Below are 27,720 nucleotides of genomic sequence, written 5' to 3'. Positions count from 1 at the left end.
CGTTGCTTAAAATATTTTTGTTTGCTAACATACATGCTGTGATGAACAATAGCTTGTGAGCAGTTAAACAAAGTTTAAGGGCAGGTATTGCTTCAAACATTTGATGATATATTAGAAACAATAGGCAAAAGAGGATTTCAAAAAGTTTGTGGAAAAATCAGAATTCCTCCTCTCCCAAAGGAATTTTTGTAGAATTCCCTTCCGGTAAGCAACACAAGGAAAGATCTGTTTTTCTAAAATAAAGAAATGCTTTCCAATGTTCTGTGTTAACCATTTAAAATGAACAGCAAAGTGGATATCACCCTGAAAGATGAGAAGAAGTAAAAATGTATGCTTAGAAAGTGTCTGAGGAAATGAAGTAGGGCAAACATTTGCCATCATTTTGTGGTATTTTGATAATTTCATTCTGCACTTCACAGCCATTACTCATAAGAGCATCGCTGCTCACTTACTATTTGCTGCTTCAGAAAGAAAGGCTAAAGTACATTCCCAACTTGAGATTCCAAACTCCCATCGGTTACATCTTCCTACAGCGATCATGGACAATCCAAGGCTGTGTCCGTATTGTACTATTTGTAATTTTGAATTCATTGTTCTAAACCTCCCTACCTGGGATCTTTTCTCAGGGTCCATACTAAAGCTTTAAAAATATTCAGGACGTTGTGCCATAGGAAATTTATAATCTCAGATTTCATGACATTTTGAGAAGCAATTCAAGATAAAATCATTGCTGATTTACTTCATGGATGATTGGAGCTATGCTTGGCATTTCTTCCTCTGTCTTCACCTTAGTGTCACTAGAGCCCTATGTTCTGTCGGGGATATTATTGGTTAAAAACCACACACACACACAAAAAAAAACAATAAGTAAATGCTGTGAATATATCCACTTACAAAAGTGGACATATTGTGTCCACTTATTTTGGTCTACAATTTTCTCAGGCATGGAATTTTTACATATAATTCCTATCTCTGTTCCATGAATTCTAATTTTCTTGAAAAATCTTTACAGATCAGTTTAAAAGAAATGGAAGTCTTTTTTTTTATGCTCTGACGTCTATGTATTCTGAATAGATGAAAGTATTTTAGATAGATGCCATGCAGCCAGTGTTGAGATTGTTTAAAAAAAAATCAGTATTTGAAAGTCCAGTTTCATTTCAAGTTATTTTTACTTAGGCCGAATAAACATTCATAATCTATTCTGCACAGAGAACTCTCAAGCTTTCAGTATTAAAACAGAAACCGCTGACCATGCTCCTACTTTTACAAGATGGGAAATTCATTTCGGTTATCATTATGCTGCTGGTATTTTAAGTGCTATACTACCAACTGTTGAATCACTAAAATATACTTAAATGTATTTACCAGGATCACTATAATTTGAAATATCATTCATTGCATTTCATTTTGTCGTCATTTCTGCTTGAAGTATACCAATATTAAAACTTCACCATGAGTAAACACCCGCGCACGCGTGTGTGCGTACAATATCTGGTGACTATCTCACATGTTTTCCGACTACACACTATCTTGTGAACACTGTTTCAGTATTTTGGCCCCTCTTGCTGAATGGTGTCTGTTTCCTTAAGTTGGGAAACGGGTCTTTCTAGCTTTAGGCTTCCTTGTTTCTAAGGAGCAGTTATGTGATAAAATCTCTCACAGACTCATCAATGCAGTTCCATTCTGTGAACATGCACCGACTTTTACAGTGTGCTTAAAGCATTGTTTTCCTGCAAGTTCTGCTGGCTGAGCACTGTGGCTTTGGATACTACCTTCAAAGACAACGATGACAAAAGCTCTGGAATCCTGTAGTATTCGACACAGCAGATCATCAACGGGCCAGACTCAAAACAGCTTGAGCTTCTTTTATGATTCTCAGACTCCAAGAATTACGCTGTTATCTTAAATATTGAATATCTGTTCTAACATTCTTTTTTTTAAAGATTTATTTTTATTATTTTTTATTGGAAAGGCAGATATACAGAGAGGAGAGACAGAGAGGAAGATCTTCCGTCCAATGATTCACTCCCCAAGTGAGCGCAACGGCTGGTGCTATGCCAATCCGAAACCAGGAGCCTCTTCCAGGTCTCCCACGCGGGTGCAGGGTCCCAAAGCCTTGGGCCGTCCTCGACTGCTTTCCTGGGCCACAGGCAGGGAGCTGGAAGGGAAGCGGGACTGCCGGGATAGAACCAGCGCCCATATGGGATCCCGGGCGTGCAAGGCGAGGACCTTAACCACTTGCGCCACCTCGCCGGGCCCCTGTTCTAACATTCTTTGTTACATTTCTTTCTTACTCAAGAGTTTGCCCTCTGATTAATATAGTATTTTAATTACGTGGCCAAAAAGAAAAAAAAATTAGCTAGGGGTAGTGTTTTGGATAATGAATAGATGGATAGCTGGGTTCAACTTCAGGTACCACTGCTGATGCCAGCATCCTGGTGATGCAGAATCTGCTGCACATCAGGTGGCTGCGTGTCTGCCTGTGATGCTGGACACCGAGACTGAACTCAGAGCACCTGGCTTCAGCACAGCCCACCTTTCTGGCTTTCTGGGAGTTTTGAGAAGTGAACCAATAGAAACGCCCCCTCTCCTGCTCCCTCTTCACATCCCTTCCTCTCTCCCTCTCAAATGAATATACAAAAACGCTTTAGAAAGAACCATCCATAATTACGTGTGCATTCGATGAATTTTTCATTGTTAAGACTAGACACTTGATGAATTAGAGAGCAAAATGACTCTTCTCTAGAAAGATGCATTTTCACTTTCTTTATAAGCAGATGGTCCAGAATTCAATTGTGTTTTTCACAATAGGGTATCTCATTAACTTACACAGCATTGACATTCTGCATCCTTTCATGTCAGCGAGAGACATCGGACACATCCAACATTTTTTCTGATTCTCAATACATATGTTAGATGGGATGTAATATCGCTTACCTTAGCCACTTGATGAATAGATTAGGGCTGCAAAATTAATACAGATGTATTTTAAAAGCACAGTCACCGAATATTACTTGTGCTTACCAAGTCCCATTCTAAAATTCAGAAAAAAATACTGTAAGTAAACTAATAATCCCCATTTTGCACACTGTGTATGTAAAGTTCACGTCTTTAGTGGGATGGGATCATGTCACTTCTCATTATCTCATTACCTCATAGTGTAAAAACATGTCCGTGAAGGATGAGCTTGCATGCATAGTTGCATTTGTGGAGGATTTTTTTTAAAGATTTATTTATTTGTGCTTGAAAGTCAGATTTTACAAAGAGAAAAGGAGAGAGAGAATATAAAGAAGTTTTTCCATGTACTGGTTCATGCCCCAGATGGCCACAACAGCCAGCACTGAGCTGATCTGAAGCCAGGAGGTCCTTCCAGGTCTCCCACATGGAAACAGAGTCCCAAGGACTTGGGCCATCCTCCACTGCCTTCCCAGGGCAAAGACAGAGAGCTGGATCCAAAGTGGAGCAGCTGGGAAAGAGAAGACCCTATGGAATGCCAGTCCGCAGGACCAAGGATTAACACGCTGCACCGTCATGTCAGCCCCACGTGTAGAGTTGCAGGAGAGGTGCTTAGTTGCTCAGCAAGTCATTTTATTTATACATGGTGCTTAGTGCTCAGGTTTTTAATGTGTTCTGATAGAGTCTTGAATAAGAGTTTTAAGGACTGTGTGAAGGTCAGTTGTTCTGAGACTTCTGCTGTCTTTTGGAAAGTGTGTTCCAAGTAAGTCTGTTTTTCAACGTATCGCCAATGATATCTCATACTCGGCCATTAGGATCAGGGCTCACTGGGCATTCCAGGGATGTTTGAAGCCCCCTGTTAGGCCTGGTAACTCTGTTGCAGCAAATGATTAAAATGAAAACCCCGAGCACACATTCTAGTGTGACAGTGACTTGCAACATGGGCTGTGGATGCAACATTTCTGGATTCAAATTAATCTGCGGTCACACCGGAGGTTTGTGACACCAAGCTAATTACTTTGCTCTTTGTACCCCAGCTCCCTAATCTGTCAAAGGAAGATAAGGATAGAATTGACTCCTGTTTTTCATTGAGAGCTAATGAGATAGAACGTTTTTAAAACTGTTAACCCTGATGCACACTCAGTTGAACTGTGGACGTGATTTCTCTTCCCTGTCTCCCTCCTTCTTTCCTTCCTTTCTATCTTATCCGTTTCCTGTTACATATGTTTCAGGAAACATGGATGCTCTCAGTCTGCCTAGGACAACAGAATTCCCTGTTAGGATGCATGCTCACAGTGCTAAAAGATTTGGTATTTCAAAGAGAACTCCAAAACCAAATTTTATTTAATTATCATGGCTGGTGAAACTAGAAGACTTTCTGCTGTTGTTGTGGTTGATTGCAAAATGTAGGCATTCTATCTTATGTACTGATGAGAGGAAGCAAAAGAAGAGAGACCAAGAGTGAGAGGGTAACAGAGGAGAGAGAGAGAGAGAGAGAGAGAGAGAGAGAGAGAGAGCTGTCTCCCAGATGCTAGTTTATTTCCCTAAAATCATGACATCCTCCCTGATTTATTTGGTCTTACATTTATTGCAGGAAGATGGCACAGAATGAGTTCTACTCACTTAGCAACAGTGCAGAATACAGTCAGATCATAGTCACACTGTTTTATAAAATTCCAAAGGAAATAATGGTTTATTCCCAAGACAGCAACTGGCACAATAGGGTGAGACACTTTCAAATGGAAGTAGGATTTGTGGAGGACAAGCAGAGAAGTTATGCTCCAAGATGATAGGAGTGGGCAGGCACACGGTGGAGGAACACCGGAGGACCCATGGACACAGGGAAGCCGAGATAGTGAGCAGTGCTGTCGCACACCTCAGCATTCATCAGGGCTTCATGGGCAGAGAGATGGGAATGGGAGACCACCAAGAACACAGGAGGTGAACCATGGCATGGAAATGCAAGTCCTGCTGACACTTTGACCCAGTCATGAGCTGCGGCAGAGCAATGGAACCCTTGCTGATCAGTGTGGAGGAAGGGTGCAGTTCACAGCTCAGCCCCCCATCAGTGCCACAGGTGGGACATCCATTGTCCTTTTGAGCACGGCAGAAAACCCCGTGGGGGGATAATTGTGAACTGCGCATGTACTGAACCCTAAGTAATCAATACTCAGAATTCAGTGCCATCGCCAAAGACCAAAAGTGTTTTTCTCAGATGTTGAAAAAACTCTAACATTCTTATGAAAACACAAGGAACCATGAACAACTAAGGCAATTTTGAACAATAAGAACAATCCGGGAGACAGCACCTTAGCAGCTTTTAAGACATTACAGCACAAGTATAACACAACAGCCTGGCACAAGCCCAGGAGCAGAACAATGAACCAATCAAACAGATTAAATTCGTACAAATAAAAGATTAGCAACAAAACATAATACAATGTATAACTTGCTGTGCATTCTTCTTGATAATCAAATAACCTCTTGAGAAAAAAAAAATAAAAGAATGTATGGATCCTGGAGATTTGTCCCTTTTATTTGACTATTCCTGCACTAGGCAGAATTTTGTAACTGTACTTTAATTTTTGAACCTTGACATGAGAATCAGTAAATGACAAATTGTGATCGAGAGAATAATGTTGGCGAGAGCAACCTGAAAAGAAATTAAGGAGAATAAATTACTAATTAGAAATGAAGATTTAAGGCTGAAATGCATTGTAAAATTCAAACTTAAATTTCATCGAGATTTAATGTTCCACTTAGGAGATTAATGTGATTACAAATGCCATTTTGGCAAACCTCTGTATATTAAAACTAATAATACTGTCATTCATCTTTGGCTAATCTTAGAAAGTAATTATACTCTGATGGTCTATTTAATATATTAATTCTTCCTTAGATATAATTTTTAAGTGGGAGTGCCGTTTTTTCTTTAAATTGATTTTATCATTGCTATCATATCCCTGTTTCTAAGATAACATTATCGCCTAGAAAGACATGGACTCATCAAAATTCTCTTCATTTTCTAAAATCCAATACGTTATTGATTTATTACAGCTTTCCCAAATTAAGATGTCCTTCATAATTTAAAATGCAAAGATTATGCTTATTTATACTTTATGAAACAGAGATGGGGGGTGAATATATTTGAGTTGTTATCACATGGCATTAGCACATTATCATAGTGCTAATTTATTATGTTAAGTGGCATGCTCCCAAATACTGCGAGATGAGGCATTTGGACACAGCACTTGGAGTCAGACTCAGGACATTTGCACCATGTCAGTCAGAATTTAACCCATCTTATTGTTTGCATGTTTCATTGAGTTTGACATGAGTCTTACACATCTGACATTCTACATTATATCTGCTTCTTCTGAAGAATGGTCCGCTGTATTCTAACATGAGAACTGTGTGACTGTAACCAAGTGGGGGCCCGGGAAGGATTTCGTGTGCTAGCTTTGGTCTGTGTAGGCCTGGGACGTTGAGGCCCTTGGGGGAGTTACCAGTGTGTGGAAAATTTCTTTCTCTCTCTCTCCCTGTCATTCCACCTTTCAGTTAAATAAATAAATCCTAAAATATCACATACTTTATACTTCCAATCTCCAAGTGAACTATATGAACTTTTGTCTTTGTGGATATAATCTGTAAGTCTTATCACAAATCTATATTTAGTGTGCTAAGAGGAGCTAATTAATAGTCGAGCATGGTGTTTGAGTGCGGTCGTGTGGATTTCAAATGCCAAATTAATCTCTCTAATCTTATATTAGTCATGTTGGAAAGCAAAATAGACAAGCTGATGTTTCATATCCTCTAAATTTATTTTCCTTGCATGTATAACACATCAAGTAACACTTTCATTGAAATGAATCATTGTTCTTTTACTGCTTTGCTTTTGAACTGTATCCTGAAGATAGCAGGAATGCATTTCAATTTATTATCATGAGCACAATGCTTCCACTTATTAACTCAAAATTTCTTTTCTGTATATTTTATTTTATTGCCTTCTCTTCATCTGAAAGTAATATTAAAGTTGCACTTTGCTCTTTGAATTCTATTTACTTTCTTATGCTTTACAACTTGTTGAAGTTCTGCAAAGGGAGTTCTCAGAATACAATAAGAACAAACTTCTGCTTCTTGACTTCCTACATATTGCTGGTTTCATTTTTGCTGGATCAGGTGCTGCCGAGCCCTCTCTGGCCCGTGCACACTCCATCAATAGGCCCCAGAATGTGGACATTTCAGCCTCAGCCTGCTTCCTTCTCCCCACATGAATTAAGTGAATCCCATTTGCAATCGCTCCCTTTCAGACTTTACTTAGGTGGCAACCTCTCGTGGTCTTTCCTTACTCCTGCCTTCTATGGCTGCTTCATTACCAACATATGCATTTCTCCGTCTAAGTAACTTTGTTGCTGCCGTAATGTTTATACTATAAATTAGCTTCTCTGTGTGTTTACTACATAATTATTCTCATTACAGTGGTTCCTCCCAATGGAAGCACATTGTTGGTTCACTTCTAAATAACCAATATGTTCATGGTTTTTATTCCCTCATGGATGTTTCATAAATACTTCTATATGAATGTAAAAACTTCATTAGCATGAGAACATTTGCAGCACATTGCTAATTCTTGACTATTGGGTATTAAAGACTAATAGGTGCACGGAAGATGGTGGCTAAACATATTTTATGTAAATGCATAATAGAAAAACACATTTTTAAAAATGTGAATATATTTATGTATAAATGAATATTCAAGTTACAGGTAACAAAATAATTTTATAGGATTAAAATCTAATCTACTGACAAGGTAGATTTCATTTTTTTTTTATCTACTCTGACACATTGGGAAAATATTCAGGTCTTCTATGTCTCAGTTAATTTTCTTGATGGAGTAAAGATGCTGAATTGAGTTGTTATACTCAATAATGTAAGAGTCTTCAAACATCCATGAGAAAGATGGCCTGTGAATGAAAAAAATGTGCAATAAAAGCAATAGATTTGGAAATCCAGGCTCACATAGCCTATAGTCATAATACCAATACCTAAAATGAGCTGCTACAAAGTACGTCAAGTAAAATCATACATGAAAACTTCATCACCATCCAAGTATAAATGAAAGAAAAAATACATAAGAAAGCAGCTTAAATGTCTTGGCAATTACCTATGTCAGCAAACTGTGTGATGATTTCCAGAAAAGAATTAAAGAATTCTAGCTGTCAATTCTAATGACTCTTCATTTGATTTGTGACGTAAGGTTCTGCGACCAAAGGAGAATGTTGACTCTCCTGAAATCTCCTGGCTGTCTGGTTTACAGCACTCTTATCAGATTTCAGAAACCTACCTTGTGTATACTGACCTGTCTGCATTTGCTTTAGGTTTCTTAAATTCAAAACCAGGTTGGCCTATAACAGAGCTAGGATCCATTTCTTCTTAGAGTATCCACATTGGGGATGGGAGATGAATAGCACCGATTTTTTATGTTAAACCCTGTTGTCACCTTTGATTAAACTTACTTACTATCATGTGGAGTAGTATACTGGAAATACCAAGGGACTACATTTGTAATTCCCTTTAGGAAATTTGATAGAATGCCTCAAGGTCATGTACAAGATATTCTGGATAGGGTATACCCTGTAAGACATATGACATGATATGGGACTTGCAACTCTTCCCCAACTAGTCCTAAAATGTGTGATGCAAAATGTTTCTATATGTTGGTTGCAATGTAGATTAAAATCACAAATTCTCTCTAATTACGCTGCACAATTAGAGCACAACCCTCATATTTCTTTCCCCTGCATTGGAAAATGTGAAATAAGGGCAAACGGACTAGATTTTATGGATGCATTTGTATTAGCTTGGGAAATTATAACATAACGCCATAAAGTGAGTGACTTTACAACAGAAATGTGTGTTCCCTTGATTCCAGAAGTTGGAAATGCCATATGTGGCACTAAAATATTATGGTCTTAGTGAGGGCTTATTTCCAGATTTATAAATCGTCCCCTTTTCTTTGTTTTCCAATTGTAGGTACTCATAGAGACTAAGGTAAAAAAAAATACTGCATTAGGTATGCCTCATACGTTGGTGGATATTTACTGGAGAATGAACTGATCTGAAGTTTTGGTGCTGTTGTCTTGATTGCAATGTACCACCTACTTACTCCTCTCGTCCTTTGCATGCTCACAGTGGGGACAAAATCCTGCAGTGCGAGGAGGACCTTCCCTGTAGCCCTGCACATCAGAGAGGCTGGTTCTCTGTGTGCCTTCCTCCTGCCACTGGCTCTCCCTTCCTTGGTCCCTCGTGGTGTGGAGCAAGGATACCTTCATTTCTTTCTTGGTCAGCCTCGGGAGCTTCTGAAGCTGTCTCCCCGGAGATGCCGCTCTGTCTCCAACACTATGACATGTTGTTTCCTGACACAAGCATTGTCGAGTTTTTCTCCCTTTTGAAAACTCACTGGGTTTTCACCCGCGTTCTCAAAGTGACAATCTGGTCCACTTTCTCAGCAACATAAAGCCTATTCCACTGGGGAGAAGAGCGGCAGTCAAAACAGCTTTGTCTAGGTGCTTGTTGTTTTGTTTTGCTTTTTGTCTTGGCGGTGACAACCATCTCAGACCAGGCTGGAATTTTGAACAGGCTTTATCTGATTTTTTTCTTCTTATGAGGTCCGTGGAGGAGACACTAAAAATATGGATTATCACTTTCTTTAAGTTTTATTGATTTATTTGGAAGGGTGAGAGGGAAAGAAGAGAGTTTGCACATAAATAAATAAATGAATGAATAGAACTGCCATTAAACAGCCAGTTTTGAAGTTTTCGTTGGTTTCAGCTCTTCATGTTGTATTTGGAGGCTATTTTCTCAGAATTTTATTCCTTGAAATGGTGCTGCTTATGAACATAACTCTGTCTAGTATTTTGGTTCCAAGTACATGATGTGTGTGTATGTATGTGTGTAATCTACACACACACAAAATGTACCTTTACCATGTGGTCTAAGTATAGTAAATGTTCATAATCAATTTTGTATTTTTAATTGTTTTCAAGGTCACATATCTGCACTTCCAAATTATGATTATTTTCCCTGATTTAAACACGTGTTGTCAGTCAGGCTTTCCCAACTGTATCTTTTCCTTCCATTCTGCTCTCTCATAGCAGTTGTGTGGAACACATGACTTGGCCAATTGTTTTCTATCTTCTCAGGCTCATTAACAGAAAGCTGAATCAGAATGGAGTAGCCAGGTCTAGAAGTAATAGTAGCTTAATCTACTGTGCTACAATTCAAATTCTTAGTTTCATATTTTGACATAAATATCTTATGCCCTATGCTGTTGACTTTGGTATATGGTTATGACGTAATGTTTCTGCTGAACAATATGCTGAGTTCTCCGATTTGTGACTTTCCACTGACACAGGTCTTCTTGAATGTGTTTTGATAGGGTTATATCACTGTTCTGCGACAGGATGTGTATAACTCCTTTAAGCATTATTACGCATACTCTCATTTTGTCTGATTTCCTTTCTGTAAGTGAAGTAATGCCTCTTGGTGCTCCTTGTACTCTGCCAAAAGTACCTGTGTGGACCTCACTCTATGATGACTAGTTTAGGCACACCTCTAAAAAAACCTTCAAATTACATTTATGAAATCTCTTTAAAACTCAACAACTACTCACAGACAGTGGGGAATCTCATCAAAATTCCTTTCTTTCCTTTATTATTTTGAGAGGTAGATATACCCATAGTTTTACACAAACGATAATTGCAAAACACGAGATTAAAGCAAGAGTAGATTAATTAAATTGAAAATATTATTAGACTCTTTTAACAGTATTTTCTTAAGTAAAAAAAAAATGTGATTATTTGTTTCATGTGTCATCAAGCAATTTTCTTACAAATATCCTGTTTTTGCTTTTGATTTTCCGTCCAAATAATACCTTTGCTTGATTTATTCTTTGCTCACACATTTGAAACAGTAAATTTAATCCAAGCTAGTTGGGTTTTCTTTTCTGTTGTGTCTTTTTAAAATGATGCATGAAATTGTTTTAGGAAATAGAGGTTTTAAAAGACTGTATTAGGTACATTGGATATACGCAGCTCATGTTTATTGGCAAAACATCAAGTGTGTAAGTAAAGAGGCATGGAGAACACCCGTATTCTCTGCAAAATCACGTAAAACATTAGTTCACAGCTCTTTGATTACAAAGTCGAGATGTTTTCTTAAATATTTTATGAAAATATTTTTATGTACATAAAGTCTTGGAAAACTGTTTACACATATCACCAACTTAAAGCATAGTAAAATAGCCCGCAGTCAGAATAAAATAACTTTAAACTCAGCATGTATCAAGATTTATATTTTATATAGAAAACTGAATTTAAGTTTGTTACTCTGGATTCTTGCAATTTAAAACAATGAGGAGGAGCATAATATGGAAAATAAAGTGGAGCTATGTTTACATTTTATACTAGATGGATTTTTTTATACCATAGATTAGAATAAAATCAGTAATCCTTGTGGTAAAATGCAGGCTTGACATGCAGCAAGTGCAAGCTGGCTTTATCACACCTGCTCTTCACTGCCTTATATATTCTGATTGACTGGTTCTTACTATTTATAGATTATTAAATGTCTTGATCTTTACCATTTGATCAATGTCCCTTGGCAGTTGTCTTAAAATGGTTCAAACTTTTAGAAATACATTATATGGGGTTACCACCATTGGCTCCAATAGGGGTGCTGACATACCAGGCAGTAGCTTAATACACTGTGCCACAGCGCTGTCCCTGAGCTGTGTTTTAGTGGCAGCCTGTAATACACCAAGGAGGCTCATCTGGCAGTTGTAACACATAGGTTGTTGGGGTCCAGGTTCCACATTGTCCTTTTATAATGCCGGGCAGGGGACTCTTGTCCTTTGTCTCTCCCCCTCACCTTCTTCCTCTCCCCACTTCCCTGGCCATCTCTCCCCTAATGTTTCTCCTCTCTCAAATTTTTTTTTTTGGTTTATTTTCAAGCCAAAGTTCAATAATCCTGTGGTAATTTTCTTGATTGCAATCAATATAGAGTATCAGGGAGAAGCTATTTTTAACATAAATTCCTATGACATGAATATAGGTAAAGTTAGAAATGCTAGCGATAATCGAAGAAATTTATAGAAAGTGTGTTATGAAAACAACTATGTAAAGATTTCAAAGATGTTTTATCCTTAAAAAATCCTTTTTAAAAGTTGTATTTATTTTTTATTTGTAAGATTTAGAGAGAGAGATCTTCCATTTACTGGTCCACTCCCCAAACAGCCGCGATAGCTTGATTTGGGACTGATGCAGTCAGGAAACAGCAGCTTTCTTCCAGGTCTCAATGTGGGTGCAAAGACAGGGTTCACGCAGTCTGCCGCTGCTTTCCCTGGCATCTTAGCAGGCAGCTGGATGGGGAGAGGAGCGGACCAGACTTGGACAGGAGCTTATATGAGATGCTGGCAGCCCAGGCAGAGACTCAACCTACTAAGCCACGGTACTGGGCATGTCAAAAATCTTTTCCCAGCTCCATTGTTTGTTTGTTTAGCAACTCTTTGAAGTCCTTCGTGTAAAGTATACTTTTGTTATATTTTTACAATTCTTTTTGATATAATTTCTATTATAGCCTTTGGACTCGGTTTTTTTTTTAATTATTTATACAAAGTAAGAAAATTTCACGTATTCTATGATATCGATTTGGGAGTATGGTGACACTTCTATCCTTGTCTCCCTCCTGCCCAGATTCCCCACCCACTCTCCTCATTTCTTATTTCTTTAAATATCTCCTTTTGCCCCAAATTCTGCCATAACATACTTTCGTTTTACGTCACAGTCAGATACTTAACGCTCCATCAGGTAAAGGTGTCAGTACATAACAAGCAGGGATTAAAACACAACAGCACTGCCATTCTTTAAGACTAGGGACCAGTCCTTGAATGCCAGCAGGCCCTGAGACCAGCAAGACCAGTGAGACCACCGGGGGTGAGGGGTCGCCATTCCTCGGCCACAAAAAACACCAGAAACAACCCGGTGAGCCATGCTCACTCATTAGGGAGGACTTGCAAGTTTATCTAGGGAAGAAAAGGGAAGGCAAAAGAGTGGTCCCAACAATACCCAACCCAGCAATCATTGCGATTGGCTAATCGGCTTGCCTGTCTGTCTGGACCCTCCAATCACAGACACGTTCTGCACGTTTTCAAGCAATAATTTGGCCTATTTAGTTTACTTCTGAGAGTACATTCTAAAAATTAAATGATTAAAGTGTATTCTTATTCATACACTTAGCTATTTCATTTCACTCTCGTACAGGACTTTGGAGATGACGGGTCCTTGTATATCACGAAGGTTACCACTACCCACATGGGCAACTACACGTGCTATGCTCAAGGTTACGAGCAAGTCTACCAGACTCACATCTTCCAGGTGAACGGTAAGAAATGTGCTGTTTTTATACATGCTTTTTGATTTATATTTCAATGCTATTTGGATCCTTCTTCACTTCACTATGTCCCACTGTGTCCCACCTTGTAGTGTATCTTGGGAAAACGTTCAGTGAGCCAATGAGAAGATTGTGTATTCTAGAGCTGTCGGATGAAAAGCTTTGCATACGCGTCTTCTGTTGCATTGATTTGGGGTATTCTTCCATCCTGCTGTTTCTTTTGTTCATTTTCTAACCAGATGATGTATGCATTTCTGAAAGTGGGGTATTAAAGGTCCCTATCAGTACAAAATTCCAGATCATCTCTCCTTTTATGCGTGTTAATGTTGAGTTTATGTATCTGGATACTTCAGTAATAGTGCATGTATACACAAGTGTTATTTCTCTTCTTGGATTGAGCGCTATATCATTTTTGTTTGGTGACTATCCTAAGGCTCAGGATATCTTACAGCTATACAAAGGTTTCTTTGAATAAAAGTTACTTCACATAGATTATGAACAGAGAAGATTAGACAAATGGAAAGATGTGAGATTATCGTAAGGAATTTGCACAGCTGAGGTGTGACCTGGCTGAGCCGCATCTACCTAGTGACATTGGGACTTTCGGTATCAGGTTATCGATCTTAAGGGTTGAGAAGTTTTCTTCCATTTTTGCTTTGAATCTGCCCTTTTACCCCTTTGGCATTCTGACCGTCAGCTCTGTGTACCTTCAGCATAACTACCCTGGAGCTGAAGAAAGTGACTAGCCTGCTGGTAGAAAGTGGAACACCATTAAGGAAATGTCATACATAGCTTAAAGAGCCTGATCTGATTATTGTTGACACTCGTCCAAAGCTGACACAAACCTACCTGACAGCTAGCTGTAAATTAAATCTTGATGACAACCTGAATGAAACTTGTGAAGAAAGCATGTTAAATGCAAAGGAGTTGATGCCTCCCATGTTCGCGTTTGGACTCTGGGTTACGACAGCACCTGCAGATGCACAGCATTGAAAGGACAGGACAAAGCTGTGTTGGGGAGGATCCCCGTCTCCATGCTGTGTCCATGGGGACATTTTGGCTGCCAGATACCTTCTCTTGTAAATACTAGAGGTTGCAAATGCCCCTTTCGACAGTTTTTCCTGCATCTCATAGGTAATGATGTTCTGGTTTTAATTGCAATTTCTCTAGAGTCACGTGGATCATGCAGTATCATCAATTTCTACAAGAAGGTTTTTTTGTTTTATTTTTAATCACACTAGCGACACATTGGTATTTTTATAGCATGGTCACTAACTTCATCTTGCTGAAAATTTCCCCCTTTTCTCCATTTTGTGGACCGTGTTCGCTGATTCTGTATTTAGGAGGGTATTTAATAAACGTGTAGCAGAGAAAGACTTATATGTGCAGATGTGGAGACGCAGTGCAGTATGTCTCTATGCATCCGGACCAAAGACAGACTCCCAGCGAGGCAGCTGAAATTGTCCTAACAGTAGGATGCTGGACTCTCCAACACTGTCCATGCCTGCAGTGTCGGGAAACACCTCAATGATGGCCGGGTATGGACTTATGACTCTTCACAAAGAACCACGCATGGTAATACGAGAAGGGAAATCAGTGGAGGGGAGCAGGGAAACTTGGGGAAGACAATGGGAAATCCCAGAGCCTGTGAAAATGTATAATAAAGCAATAAATAAATAAATAAGATACCTTCTTTTTTGTGGTAATAGATGGCTGCTGACCTATTCCATAAACTTGATGTGTTGGTTTTGGTATTGATTTGTTGTTTTAGATAAAGAAAACTCCTCCATTTTTTTTGGTTTGTTTTTTGACTAATAACTATCTCTGATCCTCACTCTTGGTATTACCAATATATCATCCGTGTAAGAACAGTGCACGGTTTGTTCCCCACCTGTATCCAAGCAACATGAAAAAATAAATTAGGAAAAGTCTGGATCGTTAAGCTTCACCAGTACTGTCTGGTAGTTTGATTTGAATTATGTATTTTGATAAGCTTCCAAGGCAATTGCGATGCACGGTAAAGTGTGACAATCATTCCAAATGGCTGCTCTGCAGGGGTTTCTGCTTCTCATTCATGTCTGCTGCAGGTTTATTTCATAATTCACTCATTTGCCACACTCCAGCTGGGACAACCAGGAAGCAGACTTTGAGCCAAACTGCTGCCTTTCATGTTGCAAGGTGTATGCTCAGCAACACTGTGATGTGCATCTTTTCCTGTGAATTAACTGTTTAATCTCTGATCTCAAGCTTTTCTGAATATGGAATGCACAAATTAAGGAATAATGAGGTTCCAGTAAGTTCCTCTTCCATCAACCTTAGCATTGTGAACTTAGAAGAAAAGTTCAATGTAACTTGTGACCACTGTGCCAATGTAAGGCTCTCACTTTCCTAGGAAGCCTGTTGCCTGAACCGGTGCCTAAGCGAGAGCAAAACCAGCTTACTCCTGCTTGGCCCTGTGCCATTCAGTTGTTTCAAAGCCCATGGCATAAAGTTGGTCACGAAAGGTTGGGCTTTTGTAGAAAAGAAAGACTAATGGAATGTTTGTTCCTACAATGATAAGCATGATGAGGGGTTTTAATGTAATCATGATGTAGCAATCATTGGGGTGTGGTTGTTAATCTTTGCAAGATGAGGTTTGGAAGTGTTACAGAGACAAAATTTTGATTAAAATCAGTTCAAGAGAGAATGGAGCGTACTAAATGTGTGGTGGCATAGTCAACTGTTGTGTGGAATACACTGGGAATAAACAGAGACAATGTAATAACCAAAATGTTTCGAGTGGTTAAGGGAGGGAATTATATAAAATTACACCAAAATAATTTTTTCATGATGCGAATTATATAGTATAGCAAAAATTAGACAACATATAGGGAAAAGAGTTAAATTACTTAAAGTAAATTACTTAAATAAAAATAAAAATAAATTACTTAAATAAAAATAAAATTACTTAAAGAGTTAAATTACTTAAATAAATTACTTAAAATATTTGTATGTCTGATGTGGAAAGGGTGTAAATAATCTTTGAAAAACAGTTTATGTAATGAAACAGGGAGAAAAATTAACTTGAGAAAGATGTTCATTGTAGTCTGGGGAAGCAATCGAGGATGGCCCAAAGCCTTGGGACCCTGCACGTATGTGGAAGACCAGGAAGAGGTTGCAGGCTCCTGGCTTCAGATCAGTGTAGCTCTGGTCGTTGTGCCAATACTGGGCTTTTTTTTTTTTAAATTTCATTTTATGACACAGTTTCATAGGCTCTGGGATTCCCCCAGACTCTCCCCAAGCCCTCCCCCATATTGAATCCCTCCATATTGTTACATTATCATAGATCATAACCAGTCATGATTCCTTCACTGCGGGCATGGACCATGCAGAGAGTCCAGCATATCATTGTCCAGACATATTCAACAGTCTCACTGGGAAACCACCCCTGGTCCAAAAGTGGAACTGGTAGAATATCATCCCCTTCAATGAGATGTCACCACACAACTCCAACAACCATTTACAACATCATGAAGTTAATTGACATGGTATTGAGTGACCAATATGTTAGAATATGCAAGTTCTTAACTGCATCCTGCAACTATTTCAATTTTAGTTTATACACAACTGGCTGCTATACACCTTAAAATGGTTATAGGGTTCTATTCAGCTGTCTCATCCCTATTTTCATTTTTATATTTAGGGGCTTATAGTATTCAAGTGTGGTTTCTACTGAACTTTGTGAATTTTAGGATAGTCCAAACAGGCTTGTAACTCTAACAAATCATGTGTGAACAATTGAGGAGCAGAACTGGATTAACTCATTTTCCATTTTCCATCCACTTTCAGAAAAAGTTTTAAAAGACCTTTATAAAAATCAGATAGTTATTATCTATAAGTCAGGGAAGCTTGAACCTACCGATGGAATTCCTTTCATGCTTTTTTTTTTAAATTTTAATGTAAAGCAAACCCTCCTTAGATTATTAGTTTAGCATACAGAATGTTTGATTTTTTTTTTAAATCACTCACAGTTTCTACTACCCTCTGGGCAGAAAGCGTGCACATACTCACAAGGGAATCATGTTTATGCATTTACTTCTATCTCGTTCTAATCGTTTAGACTTGAACACATAATATTGAGTGGATTTTTCCTCTCTAATTCTGTCCAAAATATACACTGTCTAAAAACAGTGGTTTATGGGGCGATTTTAATTCAAAGTACGGAAACATCTGAAGGAAAGATGTGAGAGGCACAGTTGCACACATGAAAGCATTCCCTGCAGTGTGTTGACAAAGATGTTCCAAGAAAGTAACTGAAGTTGAGTGAACAATGGACTCCTTGCCCCAGAAATCTGAACCTCTTCATCCAGGAAGAGCTAACTTTGGCGTCCCTGCAGGGGGATAGAGCGTCCCCGCCACGCTCTCTGCCAAAGTGCAGAAGACAGTCCTTCTGTAAGCAGCGAGATCCTAAAGCTTAGAGGACACGCTGCTTTTCTCCTCTTCTCCTTTCCCTGTAATTAAAGAAAGGGCAGAGGCAGAAGTTCTAAGTGATTCTGGCTCTATGATTTCCAAACTGTGGTGCATGGATAAACACTTCCAGGCACCTATTTTCAGTGCAAATTCTCCCATCATGTCTTTATCTGATTCAGAGTTATGTGTGTATTAAGCAACCCAGTGATTCTGATGAATAGGTTTGAAAAATGATTCCAAGCAGTGAACCCCATAGGAAAACAGCAACAACAAAGAGGCAAGGATGCCTGTGAGAGTGGTCCCTTGGGAGATGGTGGTCGCCAGGTGCCCTTACAGACCTCTCCTTCATTAAGGCTGTGGTCAGACCACGTTCATGTCCGGCTCCTGAAGTGTCTGGGCCAGTCCCGCTGCAGGAAGCATCCAGCAATGATGGCTATCTCTCTACTGCTGTACCTAAAGGTAGTACTGTAAATGGATACTGGGCTTTTATTTGCAGAAAATTCTGAAAGATGATCGGTTGTTGCACTTGGGCACCTGAACGCAGGCTGCAGACCCGGGAGGAGCGCCTGTATCTTTGTTTTTGATTGGCGCAGCTGAGGCCATTGAGAAAAAAATTATAAACGAGTATCAGCCTGACTTCTCCCCATGTTTCATTGAACCCTATTCAGTTTCTGTTTCTTTTCCTTGGCCTCTAACTTTGTCCCACTTTCTGTTTAAATAGATTTTGTTGCTGTCATTTCAGGGTCTGGAATGCATTATTTTCTACATATCGAATCTGACTTTATGATGAATGTCAACATAAAAAAAACTCATTTCAGATACTATTTTTAAAAACTATTATAGTGCTAATTAAAATAATTCCCATTTATTTTTATTGTTTACATTTTTCTCTAAATCTTTTAATATCTTTACATTGCCATCATTACCATTTTTAGGTTGTAGTTCCATCATATCTGAATTTTTTTTCTATTTAGTGATATCTTTATTTTTCATGTGAATAATATTCTATGCTTCCTCTGCTACTTTTTCTAATTGAAAGCTGAACATTACTGAGAATATGTATTTGATGGATTCCTTTGAGAGGTGTTAAAAGTTCATGTGGCATTAATTTAAAAAACAGAAATAATTTCAGGTGAATATGCACAGAATAACCTTCACTGTCCTTCTAAAATTTATTTCATTATCTTTGTAAGATCTAATGATTCTGTCATCTCGATGATATGTTTCATTAAGACCCTATCTTATTTTTAAATCAAGCCTCTTGAGATAATCTGACTCATATGCCATGGATCCTTGTGCAAGCTCAGGTAGATTTTACTTTTCTCTTTTAAAATTTATTTATGTATTTTTATTGGAAAGCCAGATGTACAGAGAGAAGGAGAAACAGAGAGGAAGATCTTCCCTCCAATGATTCACTCCCCAAGTGGCTGCAATCGCCAGAGCTGAGCCAATCTGAAGCCAAGAGCCAGGAGTCTCTTCTGGGTCTCCCATGTGGGTGCAGGGTCCCAAGGCTTTGGGCCGTCCTTGACTGCTTTCTCAGGCCACAGCAGGGAGCTGGATAGGAAGCAGAGCTGCCAGAATTAGAACTGATGTTCATATGGGATCCTGGCATGCTAAAAGCGAGGTCTTCAGTCACTAGGCTTCTGCACCGGGCCCTTTTTCAATTTAATCATCGTCTTAATTGGGCTATTTGTTTTTTCTGTGCTAGCATAGTTTTCTGGAAATCTGCCTTTCTTTTTATGACTTCTCTTTCTAATCTAGGTGTTTTTGGTGATGAGTTCTTTCTGTGTTGCTCTATGGGGTCTGACATGAGAAAGTTAAAGCGTCCTGTGCTCTGGGTGTTCACACAGCCCAAGCACATCTTTCAGCCTCGGCTTAGTGGCTTGGCTAATCCCACCCAGGGGTTGTCTTCAGTGTTGTGATATTACAAGGTTATTCTTTCATTAAGTTGTAAGCGGTCACAAACGCACATGTTTGTAAATCGGCATGGCGTCATTACTGATTAGTTTCCGGCAGTCAGGAGGGGGTTTCAGAGATGACTCCTGTGTACTCAGGTACTGGATGATGTTATGACGTACTCATCAGGTGTCCAACACTTAAAAAACAGGATAATGACTAATTAATGTAATGATACTTGTATAACAAGAGAGTTGCAAGGTTAATGTGATAATGAGGTTTATTTGATCTTAAAGATTTAGCACGAGGGCATTCTTAAGATAGCTTAATTAGATTTTAAGCACCTTTTGCAATTTGTACGTGTACTTGTTAATCCATAATGTTTAAAAATAAATTTCGTCTCATTTAAATTAATGGATTTGTTGAATCTCTGCGTAGGTTATTTTACTCTTATGGGTGATGACATTTTCACAAAGTTTTCATTTGATGCGTATAACTTTTCCAGATTAGGTATCTTTATGTGATTTCTTTGTTTATATGACTTCTTATATTTCTGAGTACATATGAACATTTGCATGATTTTTAGTGCCTCTTTTCCTAAGATTTTTTAAAAATGCATTTTGTCAACTTGAGGGTTTGGGTGGACAGAGAAAGAGACAGAGGTTTTGCACCTGCTGGCCTATTTCCCAAATGCCCACGATGGTGGGACTCAAAATGTTTAAGTCTGTCATTGCGGTGGGAGGACCCAGTCGTCACTCGCCGTCACCCAGGATGAGGTTTAACAAGGAGTTGGAGTCCAGGAATGAAGCTGTTAGATCTTATCAAGTACCCTTTCTACAACCACCGAAATGTTAGGGTTTTTATTCTTCATTTTGTTGATGTGAATCTTACACTTGCGGAGTTATAAATGGAAAACCCTCCTTGTATCAGCGTGGTAAATCCCTGCTTGACCGCGATGTGTCATGCTTTGATGTGGAGTTGCATTTTCTTACTTATGCTTTCTTGTGGTATCTACGTTTGTAAGGATATCAGTCTATAATTTTAGTTTGGCAGGTGTATTTGGGTTTCTGTTTGGTGGAGTGAACCAAGTGATGTAAGATTCTTCTTTCACACACACACACACACACACACACACACCCTCATTCAGTGCATCTGTCAACTCCGTAAAGCTGACATCCAAGGAAATATGCAAATGTAAAAAAAAAATTCCTGTGCACTTTTTCTAGAGAAAAGAAAAATAATGATGTTCACACACAAGCCTGTACATCAAAGTTTTTGCAGCTTCATTGAAATTCACCGTAAGAATCACTGCGTGTGGAACTATTTATTTAATATACAAAAAGGTACAGGCCTTTTTTTGCCCTTGTCAGCTATTTCTAAACAACAGTGTAACAAATATTTGTGGATATTATGAGTAATCTGGTGGTGATTTAAATCATATAGGGAATATCCAGAGATTCTATGTAAATATTTAGTATTTATGTAAGAGAATTGAGCATTTACAGATTTTGGTCTTCCCAGAGTTCCTGAAAGCAATTACTCACAAATATCAATGGACAACTGCATACAAAACACATGTTTTTTTATTAAACGCAAAAAAAGAAGTGTATAAGCAAAAAGTAGAAAAGGTAAACATTATAATTTAAGAAAAAACGTAACACTTTATTGAATGAAAATAAATGGAGCATCTATTTCTAGGTAAGAAGATGCTATGTTAAAATAATTATACACCTTTTAAATGACAAATTTAATGTAATTTGTCAGAATTTCAAAGTACATGCCTTCTAAAAATATTACCTGTGTTTCTGTCTCCCCTCCTTTCTGCTTCTCCATTTCTCCACCTCGTCCCTGTTTTCTTTTTTCCTTTCACTTACTCTTCTTTCGCTAAAAGAACAAATGCTGGAAATTCACAAAAAACAGTCAACAGGCAAAGCATTGATCACTGCTTTGTTGCTATTGGCTAGTGTAATTACATACATTTACTACTCTCTGGCAAAGTTTCATACATGACCTTTGTCGCAGTCAAAAATTCATAATTTCTGGATAGCAAAGTATGGAAGACACCTAACGTGTCTAATATGGGGCCCCCATATTAATACACTGATATTAAATAATTACTTTTAGGTTTCTGACAAATCACTCAAATATATGTAACCAATGCAAAATCAGTATTTTTAAATTCTTTTTAGAGGCATTCCCCTTGGCTGAGCCATACATTAATTTATTTTGTTATTTTTATTGCTTTTTTTTTCTACATTTGTTTAGAGAGCAAATCTTAGTGATTCCTATCTGGTTGGCTCTTGTAGTATTTTCCGTTGCATTTTAGATCACTCTTCTGAAAATAATGGCTTTTGACATTGACATTGGAGATTAAAATATTAAGTTCAGTTGATCTAAGATTAATGAATCTAAGTTAATTACAACATGATTAACTGTCCATTTCCAAAGAGTATTAAAAAGCTGTACTAACTTACAATGCCATAGGACAGACAGGCAGATAAAATACAGAAGTCAAGAGAACACGTGACCATAAGGATATTCTTCTTAATTTAAATTTGCCTCCAACATTTGTGGCAGCCTCTACATTTTCACGAAGTCTACAGTAATGTGATCATAAAGTTCTGTAATATTGACAAGAGGCAGTGTGCAAGTCATGAATGTAAAAAGACTGCTTTGGGACAAAGTTAAAGAGAAATTGATGGCTTTAATAATGTCAGAGACAAAAGGCACTGGGCAAGCTCAGTAGCATTTAAAATATTTATTAAACGGAGTCTGTAGTTTTTCATAGGAAAGTTGCTTTGGCAACAAGGGGAAGCACAAAACAAACAGAGCAACCCATCGCCTCTGTGACTCGGCAATACTTCACAAATTTATATTCTCACCCTCAAGCTCTCTCCGAATCCTTTCTAACTCTGCAGCTGTGTGAATAATTTGTGGAAGAGCCAGCGTAGAACTCTTCAAAGGAATACACAACGATGGCATCAAGAAAAAGGGAAAAATAGCCAGTGTTTTGTTTGTTCAACAATGACCTGATCACCTTACCTACATTTTTGGTTTTAGTCACAAAGCAGTCACTGTATCGGGTCAACAGCTCCGCCTACGGTCTCAGCTAACTCAGGCTCTCAGAGCGCCCGAGGTTATAGAGTTTCTCTCTTTTCTGGCAATAATGCAGCAGCTTCTTTTATCATAAACATATTTTATTTTGATCATATTTACATATCATGAGTAGTATCTATTACCAGTCAAATTATTAATACCTCACCACAATACAATTAATCCATTGATTGAATTTACCTAACTTGACCTGCAGTATACCTTAGATATTAAGACCAGATATGTAACACAGAACTTAAAATTGGATGCCAACTAGTCTATTTGCAAGTGCTCCCTCTGTGGAGGTGGTATGTATTTTATGATTAGTACCGGATGAGTCAAGGCACGTATTTCTTTTAGTGTTTCATTTGGCTAATTTTTAAAACTGAATGCAGTACACACTCAACATGCTAATTAAGACACAAGATTTGTAAAAATTAATAAAGGAACTCAGAAATTCAAGAAGGGGACTTCACCAGCACAATATAATGCGATAAGCAATTGTTCACTCAATGTTAGTAAATTATTATCATAAAGCTAAAAAGTGAATATCTGACTTTATACTTCTCTTAAATTTTATCTGTGACATTAATCAATTTGTATCCTCTATTCTTTTTCATTGCAAACAAGAAAAACATTTGGCTATGTTCAATAAAATAATGTGCCGGCATGTGTTTTTTGATTTAACAGACTTGTGTATGTTTACAAGTATATGCATGCTATGCATACATCTTATTATTTGACATTGCTATTATTTCACTTAATTTGATATTATATCGAAATATGCCAAATGAGTTCAGCTGTGTCAGTTGAAGGCATCCTGCGTTACTTTAGCAAGTGAATCTTGAAGAAATGTTCAGTGTACAAACGCTTCCCTTTAAATATCACCGTTTGCATAAAATATGAGAGGCCTGTTTGGAGGTGTTAGCGCCAGTGCATGTCAATTGGATTCTGCGTGCGCCCTGAAGCCCTTCGGTGGTCTCCGTCAGCGGCTTTCTCACACATTGCCAACAGAAAGGAAGAGACAAGTTCAGGGTGCACTTCCTAACTGAAAACGACTGTAACAAAAATGGTTTAAGATGTTCTCTGGAGGATTATTGACTTTTTAATTTAGACTGCCATCCATCCTCATTTATATTTCATAGTATGTATCCTGGGAAAAGTAACCTACTTTTCAACGCAGAGCTCGTCATTGAGGTTAAACAGTTGTCATGCCAATCACTTCTGTTTCAGATCACCACTTACTGCCAATATACCGAACGAAACACCGGTTATATAGAACAGTATTCTTTCTAATATATGTATGTTCTTGTAATAAAGTCGATCTAGGAATCATCCTTCAAGGAATTTCTGCCAGTGATGTGATTCGATAGAGATGAAGTGCCTAGGAGAGCAAAGGACAGTTCTCATTTGGACAGTATCAGGGATGGAACCGGGAGCCCATTTTATCCTTATTTTCTGAGATCTTAAAGGGCAAGTTTTTATTTCCTTATTAAACTGATCGATATCCATTTTCTAAATCAATTCATGAGTATGTCATGCTGTCTCTTTGTTTCTGTTTGGTTTGTTTATTATTGTTCTTTGTTTTTAGGTTATTCCAAAGAGTCTTCCAAAAAACATTGGTCCTATGTGCATAAATGTTGTGAAAAGATATACTTTAAAAAAAATATTTCTCAAAAGTGTATCTGAAAGACAAATTTACAGTGCCTGTGACCTGGGACCAGTTAATGTTTCTCAATTCATATATTGAAAGTATATTCCAATTTATGAAGTTTTAAAAAAAATCTTTTCAACATCTTGCAGTGTTCAATATAAACATTTTGCAATAGTTTAATAAAATATATTGCTAAATATTTTGTTTTAGATTCTTTTGTTTAGTGGAATTACTTTCTTCCTTTCCAAGCATAACATAAGGGCAAGCTTTCCCTGCTCTCCATTTATGTATTGTTTATTTATTTAGACAACAAAATTTAAGGAATTTTGGCTCCCTTATGGCTAATACTTCTCTTTGTAATAGCTAATTATTTAAATACCTAACTTGTCAAATGTTGACAAATATTAGCCTTTTTCACTTTTTAGAGTTTTAGATTACTTTTACTCTGAAAGGCAGAGAAATTGAAAAAGGGGTTGGCAGAGAGAGTTCGTCAATCTGTTGATTGATCACGCAGGTACCTGCAGATGCTGTGGCTGACAGAGCCATTTCAGAGGCTAGAGCCTCTCATTCAACCCAGCTCTCCCATGTTGGTGACATAACCTCTTTGAACTGGTTCTTCAGCAGTTTAAAATGTCTCCAGTATTCCTTAAAAATTCATTGAATTTCTGAAACAATATATCTCACACTTGTCTTACAGTCTCTGCTGCAGTTGCAGGGTAATATTTCTCCAAATCATAGTTGTACACTTTGTAGAGTAGAAGCTAAGATTTATTGGAAATAATTAGCACATTTAAAGGTATAGTTTAATTTCTCTTATTTTAATTTCTGTTTAATTTAGCAAACCAGATTCTGAATATGAGTCCTTAATTCTCTTTTTGTTTCCTTTTAGTTCCTCCTGTCATCCGGGTTTATCCAGAGAGCCAAGCTAGGGAACCTGGAGTAACTGCCAGCCTCAGGTGCCACGCAGAGGGCATCCCCAACCCTCAGCTTGGCTGGCTCAAGAACGGAATTGATATTACCCCAAAGCTGTCCAAGCAACTCACACTTCAAGGTACCTTTTCCTTGCATTTATTTTCAGTTCAGAGACCATGTAGAAATGATTCAGTGTATTTCTGAATCATTTTCCATTATTTTTTAACAAAAAGCAGGAGAAGGATTCATTGTGGTGAAAAAATGTCTTGATTGTGGGAGAAATGGACATTTTTAATAATTTATATTTAAAATGAAAATTTTTAGTATTTTCAAAAGTAGTCTTGTCATAGTGATTAATTTATCATTGTTTTGGTCAAGTAAAATACTGCATTTTGGATCATTTAAATGTTTTTCATGTGAATTATAGCAAATATATTGAGCAGAATAATTGGATTTCATAATAGAAACACATTTCAGAAGTTACTTTTAGCAGTTCAAATAGGACATTAAATAAGTGTTTTAGAATTTTGTAGTGCACCATTTTTTAGTGAATATTTCCCAACTCATTTTGTAATGAAGCAAGGAGAATGTAAAAAAAAAAAAAAAAGAAAAGCAATGATTATGCTGCATTTTTCATTGCTTTAAGGTTTTAAGCTATTTCATTCTAACATGCAAAATTTTATATTACAATATTCTGCTGGTTATGCATGATCAATCAGATCATTATTAAGTTTTAATCATCACAAATATGTGGAAATGAAATAAAATAGGTAATTTTGTATGGTCAAATAATTTAATAGTGCAAAAGCAATTACATAGAATATGTTTATTATACTAGCTTTAAAATTGCGTGAATCTGCTTTTGAATATGAGACAAAGCACACCAAAAAGACACATCTCTAGAATGTCTGTTGTATAGGCATTGCCTTCCTAAACCCATGCTTTGAAATGTCTTCAATTTATATTGAGATAATCAATAGAGTTCTTTTTGTGGCATAGAATTTTATTCTTACTCTATATCAATAGCAAATGTATCTGATTGGTACACGTTGTTTTGCCTTTCAAATATATGGAAACATATGTAAATTAAGTAACAACTTAGGGACATGGGGCAAAGCACTGGGGCACATAGGTTAGGAAAACATGATGATACTGGAATATAGTATAAGCAGATGAGATAAATGGGTGTGAAATTTCAGAAAAATGAGAGAGTTCTGGATATTAATATGTGGATGTGGATACAAAGGATATGATCTTTGAAGGAGGCCAGAATGCACGTAAAATCAGAAGTTGATATAAATACATCATTCTCTCCCTATCTTTAAAAAAAAGTCAATTTTTAAATTTTTTTTTTCACTACTTGAGAGACATAAGGCGAAAGAGCAGAGAGGTTCATGTGTGTTGTAGGTGAGCCCCAAATGCCCGCAATTGCCTGCTTTTTGCTGGGTGACTCCCACACATCCAGCTGAAGCTAGGCCCAGACAGACAAAGCCGTACACTTGAACACACCCTGGGAACCCTGCAAGAATGACAGAGCTCGGTTACTGGAGCCATTGCTACTTTCCTGTACAGCCAGGAAACTAGGATTGTGGGCCAGATCGCACAGTCAGATACAGACACTCCAAGGCAGGCTGCAGGGATCTGTGTGTCGGCAGATCTATCCAGACAGCTAGGTACTGCAGTGTTGCCATGACCTGGCTAAGGAGTTGATAAGCCACAGATTTATTTGTTATGGGCTTTTTATTTTCTGGAAGAAAAAAAGGGGGAAAAAAAACAGAAAATCTGACGACGTTTTTTTAGAGTAGTGATTCTCGACAATGGTTGGGGTGATGTGGCATGTAAACATTAGTAAGTTGAAAATCGATTCAGATGGTTGAGATGATTATCATCCGCAAATAACCTGCGTTTTTCCACGTCTCATTCAGCATGCCTTGGGAGGCACAGACTGGTTGGCATGACATCCAAGCCATTTTTCCCCTCCCTTCCTCAAGCTAAGCTTCACCAGTTAGCACAGACAGACACGCTCCATTTTGCAGCATATGCTGCTGTTGCAATGGAACTCTTGGACCTCACGAGCACTAAACACAGAGAAAGTATGCAGACCTCCACACAGAAATAAATGAAGAGGAAGAAGAGAGACCTAAACAATGAACATAACCAACACTAAGCTGTCGTTAGAATGAGAACCCAGCTTCACCTTTCAAGTGACCTGGAAGAGCTCACTGCAGTCTCAGCTTCCCAGTACATGAGTGAATATTGTTTGTCATTGTTAAGGAATAACGCATATGAAATACTTAGCACAATGTTATATC

At 37.9% G+C, this 27,720-nt stretch overlaps 1 protein-coding gene across 3 annotated transcripts in view; it reads left to right on the top strand.

Moving 5' to 3' along the window:
* Window positions 1-27,720, top strand: part of FSTL5 (follistatin like 5) — a 196,459-nt gene that overhangs the window by 123,187 nt on the left and 45,552 nt on the right. For all 3 annotated transcript variants that reach the window (XM_040971412.1, XM_040971411.1, XM_040971410.1), the window contains exons 7-8: window positions 13,275-13,395; window positions 25,386-25,547. In XM_040971412.1, the coding sequence (XP_040827346.1) occupies window positions 13,275-13,395; window positions 25,386-25,547 (283 nt within the window). The remainder of the gene's footprint in view (window positions 1-13,274; window positions 13,396-25,385; window positions 25,548-27,720) is intronic.

This window comes from Ochotona curzoniae, unplaced genomic scaffold (assembly GCF_017591425.1).
Source record: "Ochotona curzoniae isolate NIBS_2020 unplaced genomic scaffold, NIBS_Ocur_1.0 contig_21, whole genome shotgun sequence".
NCBI classification, from domain to species: Eukaryota; Metazoa; Chordata; class Mammalia; order Lagomorpha; family Ochotonidae; genus Ochotona; species Ochotona curzoniae.
Note: the sequence above shows the minus strand (reverse complement) of the source record. Positions and strands in the feature narration are given on the sequence as shown.